The following is a 14,979-nucleotide window of genomic DNA, read 5'->3' as shown; positions in this document are numbered from 1 at the left end:
ACTGATGCCATGTTGTGATGTTGAAAACAGGCGTCTACAGCAGGTCCTTGTAGAGCTAGTTGACCACTTAACACCAAGGTCTCTATGTGCATGTATTTTGTCACTAGATGGCATTGTTTACCAAGGCTACTGAAAACAGCAACAACATTAATGATTGATCCGTTTCCTCATCTTGATGGTCACCTTAAAACGCTAACTGAGGCATGAAGATATCCGTGTTTTTTCCACGGTAACCAGTGTAGAACTGAACTTCTAAGCAATCATATTTATCTTTACGCAGACAGTTAATGGGCCTGAGGATCTATGGCTTTACTACACTGCACTGAAAGGTTTGTCATCTACTGTAGCTCAGCGCCAATTTATATAAAACCTTAGGAGTGCCATTAAAAAAACCTATATTTTCACATTTATTTTTTAATTTTTAAATACAAAGAAATTACCCTTTTTCTCTGTTTAAATGTTATAATTATATCCATCTAAATTCCTTATTTCCCTATTTTTGTTATTCCCTCTGACTCCATTAATCTAGATCTAGATGTAAAATGCTATAACAAAAAAAAGTAACGTAGCTGGTAACCAGTGTAGCAGATTGAACTGTAAACAGTGTATATTTGTTTGGCACCATTTAACAACCTGGTAGGTACACAGGCAAACAAAGAAAGGGATATGCTCTTTTGTGTTCCTTTTATTAGTAAATGATTATGACATTAGGGGTATTATCAGTAACCAAAGTCCACTGGAATCACATCAACGTAGGGCAAATATTCACAAATTACCCCCTCATACTTTTCTTTTTATTTGATCAGTACCAGCAGACCACACTGATATGTAGAAGTGTAAGAGGATGTGATATAAGAGAAGCTATGGTTCAAATAAGGTTAACAGACTGCACAAAAAATAATACACAACATAATTTAGTGTAAAATGGTGAAATAAAAGAGCAATAAACTAAAATGAGCATTTGATAGATTTAGATCTAAAAAAAGTATTTTATCTAACATGTTCACTACTATATGCTTAATATTAAAATTAGATTGAACATTTAAGTGTTGCTGTGGTTATCCTTTAGAGAAACAAAAACATATATAAAAGATGATATTCCACTTCCCCCTGTAACCATGGATACAGTGCTGTGGCTGTTGTGTCGGCAGCGCCTCCCCCCCTCCTGGTGCCTCAGGTAAAAGAGGTCATGCAGTCAGCTGATATGACTTCTCTGGAACGAGGGAATTCAAGGAATGTCCAATATTTGTTTTATTTAAAATGTCAATAAACGGGAGCACACCTGATTCACCTCTCATGTGGTGATATTACTCTTTATTATAGTTAATATGAGGCTGCATGGCATTAACTGTAGTGGAGTACACATCTGTTTATGCAGCCATCATTGGTATGTGTCACCTTCCTCCGCTTCTCGTTGTGTATCATCCCCTCTACTCTCCCATTTCCTGTGTCCTGGCTGGTTGTCATGACCACCGTTGCCATGGAGAGCGGAGGCTTCAGAAGAAAGGAAACCTGAACCACAGATCTTGATGCCATGATATTTAATTCATCGGCACAATGGCACTCCGAGGTCCAGTGTAACGCACATGGAGCGAGAGCGGTTGAAGGGACATTTGTGAATATGAAGACAAAGAGGTGCTGTCAGGTCCTTCTGTTACAGCCACGGTCTGTTTTTTTTTTCTCCTTCTCTGGCTGTTTATTTGACAATATATTGATAATTACCAGAATAAATCATCACATATACACCTCCCATCTTCAGTCTGTTCATGTTTCAGCCAACATTTTACAAAATTTTATTGAAATGACAATAAAACAATTGAGATTAAACCCCCAAAAAACCCAAACAATGCTGGGGTTAAGTGTCAGAATTCAGGGTTTTGTTATTTCCTTTGTTCGGATGACACAATCATACAAAAGAGTTTTTTTTGGGGGACTGTGTGTTTCTCCTGTGTTTTTTTTTTTAGCATTTAAACAATTGCAGCCCCCTTTTGTCTGCAGTTCTACCTTTCACTGCAGACAAAAAGGGCCAGTGAAAGCTAATTTTTTGTTTCAAATATATGAGTTTGTGCCGTACGAAGCAATACAAAGTGTGTAATCCTCGTTGTAAAGGCCTCCCCTATGTTGTCTTTGTGTTAACTGATCCACCTACGGACAGCGCTCCATCCTCGACCATCCCTCCCTCCCTCCTTTTGTTGTCTCACCCTCTTTTGCCCTCGCTCTCCCTCCTGTTTTTTTTCCCTGGGGTTCAGTGTTGCTCTTGCAGGTTTTACTGTCAACAGCGGTACTGAAGATGGGAGGCAAGTGAACAGATGCTCTACACGCCCAGAAGTCTCACTATACGGCCCTGATTTGTCATTTATATCCTTCTTTGGAACAGGGCTGACCCAGTTGGGCTACGTTGCCGCCGAAGGAAGCAGTTGGGGGCAGGGTGAAGCCGAGCAGCAGCTGAAGTGGCCTCGTCAAGGCTCGGACCCCGGCGGCGTTTATTGTCAGCGAGGAGACACTTCAACTGGCAACAGCAGCAGTGTCTGGTGACGAGTTCTGCTCGTTATTTTCCTCTGGAAACCTGTGATTTAAAAAACTAGAGACAGATTTTAAAATCCAGTCTCCTGCTGTGGATTCTTGGAAAAACCTGCTCAAATTAGTGGCTGGAATAACCTCTTCTGATTGACTCTTGAACAGCTGATCTCAACAGAATGACTGTTTCATTTATTCCATGAGACCCAAACATTGGATTTCTGTCAACAACGAGGTAAAAAAAGCGATGCTGATTTTTATTCTGTGCAATCAAGCATCTCCCTTTTCAACCATGCTGTGACAGGATACATGCATCAGAGCATCAGTGGCCTTGAATCTGAGTATCAGGTTATATCAGTCTGATCCACCTAGGTAAGGCTACACCACACCGGGAGTGCGACACTGAAACACACTGCAGCTCAACAATTGGCCTCGTGGATTTTACCCAGAGCTGAAGGCAGAGAAACACTTCCACGTAAAAAAAGGAGAGAAAAAAGGCCTGTCTGGGATCCATTTCATCCACAAGGCCTGTGCCGCAGAGCCTGATCGATCTTGCTACTGCACAGCTATTGGCTACTCAATAATGCATTGACTCGAACAGAGGAATGAAAAGCAGGAGAAAGTGCCTCTGACGCTTTGAAAAGGTGGATGACTGCAGAGAAAAGGCGAGTGATCACTTTTGGGAAACAGGGAATAGAGGACACGTGGAAGTGAAAACAGTGAGCAGATGTTGAAGAGGAAAAGAAAAAGAGAAGAAAATGGCTGCTGACAAAGTGGCATTGGGGCAAAGACCATAGGAAGCTTGTCCACGCACGGAAGGGGACAAATTACCCCAAGGAGGAGACCTTTGAAGACCATAAACAAGGATAAACAGACAAACTAAGAGGCAACTTTAGTAGACAAGGAGGCCCCTTTAATCCCCCATAAACTGGTTTAAAACGGTGGTGTCATCATGGCGAACACTGGCATGCAGCTAATCAGCTTCACCTGTGCAGTGACTGGCTGGATCATGGCGATCGCTGTCACGGCCTTGCCTCAGTGGAAGGTCTCGGCCTTCATCGGCAGCAACATCCTGACCTCGGAGATCAAGTGGGAAGGCATCTGGATGAACTGCATCTATCAGACCACTGGCCACATGCAGTGTAAAACATATGATTCCATGCTGGCCTTGCCCCCGGATATCCAGGCGGCCCGCGCCCTCATGTGTCTGGCCATCTTCATGGGCTGGCTCTCCTGTACCGTGTCCTGCTGCGGCATGAAGTGCACCACCTGCGCCGGGGACGACCGCCGGGCCAAGGCGGGCATCGCTCTTTCAGGCGGGGTTCTCTTCATTCTGACCGGCCTGTGCGTGCTGATTCCCGTTTCCTGGACTGCTAACACTGTCATCCAGGATTTCTACAACCCAAACGTGCCGCTGATGCACAAAAGAGAGCTGGGTCAGGCTATTTATCTGGGCTGGGCGTCTGCGGTTATTCTCATGATCAGTGGAGCTGTGTTAAGCAGCACCTGCCCTCTCATGGAGAGGAGTGGCAGGTACCGCAGGGGCTACATAGGCCGGAGCTTTGCTAATTCACCCGCTTCAGCACCAGATCCCCCAAAACCACATCTCATCACATCTAATAGTGTCCCGTTAAAGGAGTATGTATAGACAGAGGAGGAAGGAACAGCACCAGGTGGAGAGGGAGGAATTTAAAGAGCTGATGTTGTTAAAAACTCTACTTCTTTCCCAAACTAAGTCTGTGAAATTTAAACTATACATTTAAATATATATATATATTTATTCATATATTCGACCTATATTTTGTATATCTCTTTGTAATGTTAAATGTGTCTTCAGTACTTTCATGTATGTTTGACTTTTACTGCACTGTGATTTAAAGTAGTGCCTGAAGAAAGCCCATTGCCTATATTGTCAAATCAAAAAGTATGACTGTCATGATGGCTTTAATGGTGGCTTGTGTTGTGAAGATTGCAGTGATTTCTGAAGCAGTTGTTCTCTGAAAATGTCATTATCTCTCGATTAATCACAAGAAGCCCTGACTACATCGAACGTGTGAAATAAAACTAGTTTGTTCAAGCATGCTCCGCAGTTTGTTTTGCAACTGTCTATTCTTGTGTGTGCCTAAAATACATTTGATTTGGGCCATTTTGACCATAATAAACAACAATGTTGTCAATCAAATATAAAATGATGCCACAGGGTCCTTTTTGCGGAGAAAAAGTCAATTTAGTAATTTCCTTTTCATCTTATATTACCATATACCATCTGGTACACATGTCCCGTCATGAAAATGTTCAGGAAACTCAAATGACAAAATAAAAATCCAGTCTTTTTACTAACATCCACAGGAAATGTGTCCATGTAAACATGTATGTTGGCTCTTCTCTTCGAGCCTCTTTGTAGAAATGCAGTCCGATGTGAACACTGGTTCCACTTGTGTTGCTTTTACTCTCTTCATTGGGACTCGGTAAAGAAGGACACTTTGCAAAGTATATCTGAAAGAAGACAGAGAAGTCATTAGTTCACCTACAAATCTTTTGCACCTCCACTACTAACCCTAACAGCCAATGAAACAACAGACATTATAGATTTGGTTGGTCTCTGGGGAGTTTGTATTAAAACAAGTTATATAGACTGACATTAGATCAAATAAGTTCAGACATGTTTGCTTTTGTTTGAAGATTCAAAAAAGAATATTGCTTTTCAATTTCCTGTTGCTCCAACAAAGATATATTTACATGACTTAACATAGTTTGGCCTTTTATTTATGATAAATCAAAAATCTACAATGAAAAAAACCTGAAAACAAACAGGGTGACAAACTCAACATACGTTGTCAATACCCGATAAAGGCGAAAGTATTTTAGTGTGAACAAATACTGTTTTAAACTGTTAAAATCTCACAATATCATGTATGATTAGTTTGTTATTATCTGAAGAACATTACAACCTCCCAAAAAATTCAACAATTTTAAAAAGTGTTGCTGGAGTTTCGACCTCTTCAGACTTCTTTACTCTCCCCATGTAGCTTGGACGTAGGTGAAGTTGTGCCAGAAACCATCACTCTGCTTCTGCAACATTTAACAATTCAATATCATTTCACGCTGACATTTACCTGTGATGTGGTCTTCTGCACTAGGAGACTCCAAGGATCTCCATCTTTTGGGAACCGATTCTAAAAGTGAGAGATCATCCGCTCTCAGAGTCTGCAGCAGAGTCTTCCTCCTCAGAAATCTGAACACAAGTTGAGAAAAAACAAGAAGACCAAACACAAACACAATGCAAACATGAACTGAAAGGATACTGCTGTCGATAGTGACGCTCAGCATCCTGCAGCCACTCCAGCATGTCACAGGCTGACGGGGCGGTGGCCGAGCGCTCGGTCACAGCGAGCAGATCCAGACTGTCTGTGTTCTGCTCGTAAAGCTGGAAAACTGCAGAGACCTGGTTACTGATGGAATCTCTGACAGACTGTAGAGAAGACCTGACGGGAAGAGGGATGGATAGTTAAGGTACAAAGAGTCAAAATACTAAATCTGGGTTTAAACCCTTAAGTTACTGCTGATCATGATATGCCACTGCTCTTAGGGATTTCCCGGTCCACTGGTAGATACCACTTTTCACTAGCATATACCGATGACCTCTGTTTTATTATCACATGCCTGTGGAATGGGATATCAGGGGTTTTCCTGCATAGAGGAATTTTTGGTGCCCCCAAAAGAGGCTTAAGCCAGCGGCAAAGGAAAAACAGCAGAGCCAAAAGAATAGAGAATGAAAACATTTTTTAAAAATCCTCTCTGAATATATTTAATCTCAGTGATTTTAATGATAACTAGCATTTAATCTCAGTTCTACTGCCCATAGTTAGGCTGTGAAAGACTCTCCTGGTGGCTTTAAATGTAGTATTTAAGATAAGTTTTACAGCTTATGAATGCAGTGGCACGTGACAGCAAAAATCTGTTTATTAAAGTGACACCTGTCAGTAAAATATTGAGACATATTATTTGTGAGTGACGTAAGCCACTAAAATTACAGCAGCACTCCCATTATCAAGTGAGACATCAGTCACAACCGGTATGTACCACTAAAAAGAGTGGCATGCCATCACACGTTTCAATTTAAGGGTCACTTGGAATAGAGGGGGCAGAAGAGGCCGATAGCATACCTGCCCAGGGGCCCTCTAATAGGTTGGGCCGGCCCTGCATGGATGCTGATAAAATTAAGCAACCATATCAGCTAGATGCCAAACAAAGTGACATCTATGTGCATCATCACTACAGTCTAGTCTTCATTGGTGTTGCGTTACTTACATCTTCTCATTGAGTTTCCCCAGCACTGTATCCGTGGCTTGTAAGAGCTTGTAACGCAGCCGCTCCTCCAGGTCAGGGAAGTCTCTGAGTGGTGTGTTGGAGATTTGGACGTTGGAAAGCGCTCTCAACTGCTCCGCTAAGTTACCGAGAGACACCATCAGAGGGCTGCAGTCGGTCAGTACACTCTGCCATACTTTCTGATTGTTTTCAACACTCTGGAAGCTTTTCCTCAGCGCTTGATGAAGTGAAATTAGTGCAGGTTTGGACATTTCGGGTGTTAATTTTTGACATCAGTTGACTTTAAAATCAATACTGCGTGTGTGCAATAAACAGATCCTGTATTTAAATTATTTTAATCCGTTTCGGAGCAACTGAGTCATTTAATACGTTTTCTGTAACCCTTTAAAACGAGGCTGCTACTAAAATCACATTTCTGCCATGTTGCCTGAATCCATTTCCGCCATCTTGATGTAAACACTGACGTTCGTCGCTACGATTGGTCGAGAAACATTTTCCGTGACGCGCAGCACAACACGCGTTGTCATTGGCTGGCATTGCAACAGGCCCCGCCCCGCGCGAATTTTTGAAAAACGGCTTTGTGAGGAACAGAAGTGTCCGACCGACGAAGGAAAACAGCAGGTAAGTGATCGTTTATAAAGAAATATGTATCACCACGATACACATGTAAACACTTAGAGTTGGTTTTAAATGTTTGTACGTTTTAAATAAGCGGACATTAAAGAAAGTCAGCCAAACTGCGAGGAAAGCTGCTAACTAACGAGCAGTGACATTAGCTTAACTGTTGCTAACTTGCTAACAGTAGTTAGCTCGATACCCAGCTATCCGCATGTCGGCAGTTTAACTTTAAAATGCTCGATGTAGTTATATTCCAAAGCTACACTATTTTATCAGATGCTATTGCTGTCTCGTGTTGTCAAGGGTGGGTACAGTTTCTAAACGTTTCCGCTGCCTCTCCATGCAGACATGGCTCCCAGGAAAAGGACCACCAGACAACGGAAAAACAACCCCAAGACGGCCAAGCTGGAGGCTTTTCTGGAGGATTTCGACAGCGAGGGTGAATATATGTCATATTTAGTTTTCAACAGTAGTTTCTTTAGTATACACACGACATTTAGTTTGTTTTAATTTGACCACCAGGCAGGTTTTTATTCAATTTTGCACACAGGCAAACAAGGAAAACGTACTACAGTTGTATAGTGCATCAACACTTCTGCATTGAAGAGAAAAAGAAGAAAAAACCCAACATAAATCCCACTATCCCTCCCAAAAACCCATGTCAGAATATAATCAGAGTAAACAACTCTAATTAAATAACATATAACATCAGTAGATAATTATGGTAAAGTGAAACAAAACAGAGTAAAAAATATAGCTAATAGATAGATATTCAAGTAAAAGAGGGATAAAAAGAGGGGGGAGGATCTCTCTTTCCAATTATTACAGGAAGTGTCATCAGCATCATCAGGAATAACAGAAGGACTATTTCTAAATAGAGCCAGAACTGGGTCCCAGGTTTTTTGGAATGCTGTCAAAGACCCCCCTTTGAAAACTTAACTTCTCCAACTGTAGACATTGTAAAATGTCACGTAGTTGGTGGAGAAACATGTTTCCATTTAAGTAGAATGTTACGTCTCATGCGCAGGGTGGTGCTTTACATTAAGAGCAAAAAAACAAGACAACAACCATGAAGGACAGCGCTTAAAGCATTTAAGAGTAAAACAGAAGAACAAATAAAGTGACTGAAGTGACGAGCAATCAATTGTATAAGCAAATCATACAGTAAATAAAACACTGAAATATAATAAAAATTGCCGCAAAATGGTTTACAACATGTTGGGCGGCGTTAGAAACCAATGCAAGGTTAAAAAGAGGTTTTTAACCGTTTTTATATCGGCACCAGTCCCTGGTGATATATATTGTTATACATATACTAACACAATATCATTTAGTTATGAAATTCCATTATATCTGTGATAATTGCACAAAGGTATTATTGGATTCTTATAACTGATGCATCGTCACTCTAATGTTTGTCAACGTGGAGCCGATATTAAGTGCTTTATACTCTGCCCTGTAGAGTGAAACTCTTTTGTTTTCACAGTGAAGACCAGAGTTGGTCAACTGAAAGAGAAGATCAACCAGCTGCTGAAAGATGTCGATAACAGCTACAACATGGCGCTAATTAAGCTTCCCAAAGCTGTCCGGCAAATGGTCTGGTTGGAACATTTCAGTAAGTTGACACAAACACTCTCAGATTAGTCTAATAAAATCGATTTGTTTTACAAAATGTTGCAGTTGTCCCACAGATGCTTCTGCAGCATTTTGTGCTAGTTTTATAAAGTACATATCTGGTATTTTTGATTCATTAAACCTGTTATACATAGTTACTATTAAAACAGATGGCCTACAGTGATGTTGCGTAAAGTGTGTAAAAGGAGAAATTGGAGAAATGTTTCTTGTTTTATCTTTTTAATTGAATGAAAAGCATTTGCCCCTCTTTCTGTAGACGCTGAGAAACCGAAGACACCAGAAGTGGCTAATATAAACGTGAGCTGATTATCTTTCTCATTATCTCATATCATGTACCATGATTCAGTGTGCCAAAACTTTCAGGATCTCTTTGGCTTGTGCAGGCACACTCTTTGCTGTATTAAACATATAATTCAGTTCTTGATTCACGTCTGTCTCTTAACAGAGAGAAGAGGAAGCTGCTATTGTTGAAAGCGTTGTGGCTGAGGACCACGCAGTCCTTCTGAAATCGGTCAAGAAAAGTATGTTAAAACTGCTTTTTGTGTTTTCTTTTTAAGTATTGTTTTAATTTTTATTTATTTATTTATTAAGAATATGTTTTTGGCAGTTTTCTGAGCCTTTATTATATAGAACAGAAAGGAAATGGGGTGAGAGAGAGAGGGGGGGAGACATGTGGCGAAGGGCTGCAGGTCGGAGTCAAGCCTTGGGCCTCTTTACATGTTTTTTTAAGTATTTTTCATGAAACGTATCCCTCTCATACTTTTGATGGGACAGCCTGAATGAATTCTTTCAATCCAGTAAAGAATCTAAGGTTTGGAAAGTTATGAAAAGTTGGAGTGAATTTCATCCTATTTATTTCTTCTTCCACAGCGTCAAAGAAAAAAGGTGCAGCCCATTCAGACGATGAAAACACTCCGTCCACAAGAAGGAAGGTAATAGATGATTTTCATTAAAGCACAGATGAGTGTTTGAGGCCACAAATGTTTATAAAAATGCGATGCTATACAATATAATTTGTGTGCAGCCACGTTATTCTGTTTAACTGCTTGTTATTAATTCAGGGCAAAGCAACAAAGAAACCTCCCACTACATCAAAAAGAGCAAAGGCGCTGGCAGTCAGCAAGCAGAACGCCTCCATCAGACGGTAAGACCTTCTGTCTTTCTATTACCCCTTTCGTGAGTTCATTAGCTCAGTAATGTCATACTCACCCGTCTCCGTCTGGATTCAGATCGACCAGGAAGCCATTGGTCACCCCTGCCAGGAGTATGCTGGATTCTTCTTTGATGATGGGTCCCACTCCCCTTATTACCCCACGCTTCGATCCAAGGTAAGCAAACATTATAGGTACAGCTGCACTGTGCCAGTAATTCTGTCAAAATACTAGCGTCCCTGTTACTGCAGCAAAATGTCTCATTCCCTGTAAATCTTCTTCTTCTATTCTTCTTCTTCTATTCTTCTTCTTCTCCTAAATCAGGTGTCTCAAACTAATCCAGTAAAGATGGCTGCAGGTTTTCATTTCAACCGAGCAAGAACACACCTGATCCAACAAATCAAACTGTGTGAAGGCGATTCAGTTGGTTGAATAAGTCGAGTCAGGTGTGTTTTTCGCTTGGTTGGAATGAAAACCTGCAGCCACAGTGGCCCTTTATTGGATCAGTTTGAGACACACATGCTGGATCGATTTGCAGTGTAAATGGATCCAGTAATATTTTGTTATCTGCATGAATGAAATTCTGCAGAAGGGTAGTGGAGAAGGTGGTCATTGCACTTACACTTTTTAAGCGAGTCTAACTTGAACCTAAATTTAAGCAAGTGCATGGTTTATCCAGTTGTGTACTACTTCCTTCCATCTGTGTGAACCTTCACGTGCTAAGTCAGTACTAAACATTGATTTGGAAATTCCTGTACAGATATTGGTCATTACTGTTTTTCTGGTTGTGATTTTCATGAAAACAAATAAACCATTGCATCGAATCTCAGGGTGGTCTTTAAAGCATGTTGCTTTTGTAGATTTGATCTGCAAGATTTAGCACCTTTTTACAAGTTATACGTTATGTGTGCACCTGAGATGTGTTATCATAGCTATCGTGCTAATTGGAAATGCTGCTGTAATGGAACCACCAGTGCAATTTTTCCTCTAATGGATTTGAGACATTACACAGAGTAAGTGGTTCCTAATACTCACCACTTGAGCTTTATTTCTTCAGGCTTCCAAAGACACCCGCTGTGAGGATTCCCCGCCACAAAGAGAGGGTTTATAGTATTTCAGTCAATGGCTCTCCCATTTCAGGAGGAAATGAGGATATTGTCATCAACGTCCCCGTCGGCAATGGAGAGGTAAGTGCACAGTTAGCTCTGCTCAGACATCTGGATCTTAAAGGGCAATTTAAGTAATGCTTTATTTTAAGTTTAACCAGGGATTTAAGAATTAAGAACGCTTTTTAATCTGATTCTTATCATTTGAATAAAACCATTTAAAATGTAATTCCAAGTCCTCACTGCAAAATTTGACAATAATCTATGTTCTGCTGCCGTCTGTGTTAGGTCTGAATTTTCTTTAGATAAGACAGTTGTATTTTATTTATTCTATGACTTCTGAAAAGCTGGCTAATTTACCAACCAAATGTCTTCTTATGTGTTGATCCAGAGCATTCAGCTAATGGCCAGTCAGATGGACTCTGTGGACCTGTCTCTACTGGATGAAAACGCTCTCAGGAGCATTCGGCTGCTGCAGGTATGTTAGATTCAGCCTTGCTGTCATTGCGCAGGTTACAGGTACAGTGTCTGTGTTGGAGTCCAGGGTGGCCTGACAGCCAAAATACATGGGGCATGGACACGGGAGGCAGAGCAGGTTTTCATACCTGCTTCACTTCGTCTTTGTAGCGTGGGGTTGCTGCCAGAGTCGCTGTTTGCATATAGAGTTTTGCCAAGTCGTAATGTAGTTGGTTATGCGGGGTTTGGAAGTGTAGTATGCGTTGGACGGTACTGGATAGATTCATTTTAACTACAGGTTCATGGAAACACTTTGATTTTAATGTGAAATGTTAAAAAAACACAAGCTCGCACTGGTACCTCACATTGCCTCGTGTACAATGAAGTGTTTATTTCAATCATTTTTAAACATTGTGTACTTAAACTCATTGTACTCACGCAGTTCTGTGCAGCCTTGTAAAGATAGAGAGACTTCTTTGCAGCCTTTGTGGTCCGTGTAGCAGCTTGGATATACTGAACACCCTCTGCTGAGGCAAACATGTCGCACCGCATATGTGCCCTATGTATTTTGAGTGTGTGCATCTGTAGTACAGAGTCTGCTCCCCCTGGCTATAAGTCACTTCTGTAGCATTACTGTGGACCTGGGGCTGGCTTCACAAAGATAGACTTTGACTTCTGGCCTCAATCTAACTGCTGGTCAGACCTCTTAATTCATCTGAATGACATGGCTCTTAGTCCACAGTTAGCCTGGGAGCAGGGTGGCTAACTTAAGTTAACTTAGGCTTAAAATAATAAAATGTCCACTCAAATGAAACTAAAACATCTTTGTGAGACCGGCCCGTTTTGCTAAAAGATTGAGTGTAGCATTAGGTTTGAAATTCTTGCATATGCATTCATTCTCATCATTGTTTTTTGTTTTTCTCTTGACAGAATCGCCTTACAACCCTGTGTGGAATATCAGAGTAACCCAACCGTCTGCTGTCGACTTGTACATTACTTTTAAGAGATTTTATCCTTATTTCAAAGCTTTGTGTCCTCTGCTGTGGTATGGTGTACTATTCTTACTTATAGGTGAGATAAATGTAGGTTATTGTGTTTTTACCATGTGTTTTATTCACTTTCTTTGTAAGATATAGTCTTGCCTTTCACTTTTATGATTCATACATGCCTTTGTAAAGCTTTTGACCACAGCTCTAAATTTGTGTGATATGGTTTATTTAGAATTTTAATGTGTTGGTTGATAACCGTGTGGATGAGTAGCCTGATCACAAGAAATCCAGCTATGTCATGATTTAAAATTATGGCATAATTATGTATTTTGTATCTTTTGGACATCACATAGCGTCACCTAGCTGTACCTTTGCATGGGGACCAGAAGGTGGCAGCATTTCACTACAGATGTTTGCTTGTCTGGCTTTCACGGAGCAACTTCTGGTTGTTGTTACCTGTCCTCGGTATTAAAGCTGTGGTCTTAAGACCAAAAAAAGGAGAACCTGTTTCAACACTTATTTCTTTTGCTTGTAAGAAAAGAGAGAAGAAAAAAAAACAATCAATTTTGATATTCACTTTAAGAACCTTAAACACAGTAGGCTCACTATATTGCAGTTTTGGTGTTACAGCAAAACAATCAAAATCAGGGCTTACTTGTGCTGCTCTACACTGCTGAGCTGTGTTAAATTTATGATTACAAACGGGTTGATACATTAAAGTTGCTCCACAGTGACTGCTTTTGTTTGGTATTTTCCTCTATAGCTTAACAGGCTCTTACTTTTGCTTGTGTAAGAAGTTCCTCTTGTCCTTTCGCGACTTTGTTTACACAGAGGGACTTTAGTGGTCACGTGGTGTTGGCAGGAAGTGTCGGCCCGTCCTGCTGCTGGCACAGCAACCTGCACTCTGACCTTCAGGGACATCATAACGCTGCCAATTAGAAGCTTGTTAAGCTTCGTTAGGCTTGATGAGCTCGTTAGGGTTTCCACCTGGGATGGTGAACTGAGTCAGACTGGGCCTCACCTTGGGCCCAGACAGACAAGCATAACTCTTGCTGTTCCCGCCGGATCCTCATGCATCATATGCTACCAAGCCACAGCTCGGGAACTCTGTGCCCCCAGCTGAAACGGGGCCGAGTCCCTTCCATCTGTATCCATCTCAAGCGCTCTATCATCGGCTGTCCCTCACTGGGCAAAAGGTGTTGCATTGGTAAAAACTGCATTCCTCCAAACGACAGATGTTGTGGTCAGTGATGCGTGCAGTTCAGCTCCCTCGTTAGCGGAGCGCCGAGCCCTCGCGCACCTGCTCTACATATCATATAATTTTCCTACTTTTGCCTTTTTGAATGGATTGGATCCCCTCTCTTTTTCTTTTCTTTTTTTCATTCTCTCGGCCGGTGGAAAATTGCCATTTTGCACGGATGGCTTGGTTTTCAGTAAGCACGCAGGCAGTGGCGCAGTGACAGGTGCGGTATGGATGGGGCGGATTTTGAGGTCACAGAGCAACACTGCTCCATAAATCATCCTCTGAGATGTTCAGGATGAGGGACTGGAACCTGGGATAGTGGAAGGGAGACACATTAGAGGGCTGCTTCACACACTTTAAAGGAGCATGGTGTGTGATTTAGGGGCATCTATTGGCAAAAATGTAATATTTGTGATGTTTTGATTAGTGCATAATCACCTGAAACTAAGAATTGTTTTTGTTTCGTTGGCTTAGAATGAGCTCTTCCTATCTACAGAGTGCACGTCCTCTGTTACGGAGCCCGCCATGTTTCCACAGTAGCTCAGAATGGACAAACCAAACTGGCTTTCATTTAAGTTACATTTTATTCACAATGCCAAACCATAAGCTAGCTCAAGACACTTTACGTATAGAGCCAGTGTAGACCACTATGACTTATTTATGATTAACAGAGACCCAAAAATTCCTCCGTGAGCAAATGGCAACAATGGTGACGAAAACCTTCCCTTTAACAGGCAGGAACATCGTACAGACTGGCTCTTTGGTGGATAGCTGCCTGTCTTGATCGGTTTGGGGGTGGGTGGGTGGGGGCTTTAGTCCGGGCCTTTCGCATTTTTACGTAACCTGAAGGCCACCGTAGGTTCATGCTTGCGGAAGGAGTGGTTGTGAGGCGCTGTATTTAGTTGGTTGCAATCTGCTCCCTCATCACCAGACAC

General features: G+C 41.5%; 3 protein-coding genes across 3 annotated transcripts; 2 read left to right on the top strand and 1 right to left on the bottom strand.

The window, feature by feature from the left end:
* Positions 1 to 3,469: 3,469 nt before the first annotated feature.
* On the top strand, positions 3,470 to 4,165 carry cldn35 (claudin 35; the record flags this gene model as incomplete). Its single annotated transcript, XM_083925756.1, has 1 exon — positions 3,470 to 4,165. The coding sequence occupies one exon, from the start codon at positions 3,470 to 3,472 to the stop codon at positions 4,163 to 4,165; it is 696 nt and encodes a 231-aa protein (XP_083781882.1).
* Positions 4,166 to 4,734: 569 nt separating this feature from the next.
* airim (AFG2 interacting ribosome maturation factor) lies at positions 4,735 to 7,279 on the bottom strand. The gene is made up of 4 exons (XM_083925156.1): positions 6,829 to 7,279; positions 5,823 to 6,002; positions 5,634 to 5,752; positions 4,735 to 5,013 (listed from the first exon to the last, which is right to left on the bottom strand). Exons 1-4 carry the CDS (start codon positions 7,095 to 7,097, stop codon positions 4,973 to 4,975), a joined length of 609 nt encoding a protein of 202 aa, XP_083781282.1. The 5' UTR covers positions 7,098 to 7,279; the 3' UTR covers positions 4,735 to 4,972.
* A 533-nt stretch (positions 7,280 to 7,812) lies between these two features.
* Positions 7,813 to 12,972, top strand: cdca8 (cell division cycle associated 8; the record flags this gene model as incomplete). Its single annotated transcript, XM_083925101.1, has 10 exons — positions 7,813 to 7,903; positions 8,951 to 9,079; positions 9,356 to 9,396; positions 9,545 to 9,620; positions 9,970 to 10,031; positions 10,161 to 10,243; positions 10,329 to 10,427; positions 11,308 to 11,437; positions 11,748 to 11,834; positions 12,743 to 12,972. 10 exons carry the CDS (start codon positions 7,813 to 7,815, stop codon positions 12,776 to 12,778), a joined length of 834 nt encoding a protein of 277 aa, XP_083781227.1. The 3' UTR covers positions 12,779 to 12,972.
* Positions 12,973 to 14,979: the final 2,007 nt, after the last annotated feature.

This window comes from Echiichthys vipera (genome assembly GCF_963691815.1).
Source record: "Echiichthys vipera genome assembly, chromosome: 13".
In the NCBI taxonomy this organism is placed as follows: Eukaryota; Metazoa; Chordata; class Actinopteri; order Perciformes; family Trachinidae; genus Echiichthys; species Echiichthys vipera.
The sequence above is the reverse complement of the archived record's forward strand: the minus strand, read 5'-3'. Positions and strand labels throughout refer to the sequence as shown.

Excerpts from the sequence above, each read along its gene's own strand:
- airim (XM_083925156.1), bottom strand. The coding sequence starts at position 7,097 with ATGTCCAAACCTGCACTAATTTCACTTCATCAAGCGCTGAGGAAAAGC. Across the intron at positions 5,753-5,822 it reads GAGCGTCACTATCGACAGCA|ATTTCTGAGGAGGAAGACTC; the intron begins GTATCCTTTCAG and ends ACTTGTGTTCAG. Across the intron at positions 5,014-5,633 it reads TGCAGAAGACCACATCACAG|ATATACTTTGCAAAGTGTCC; the intron begins GTAAATGTCAGC and ends GTCTTCTTTCAG.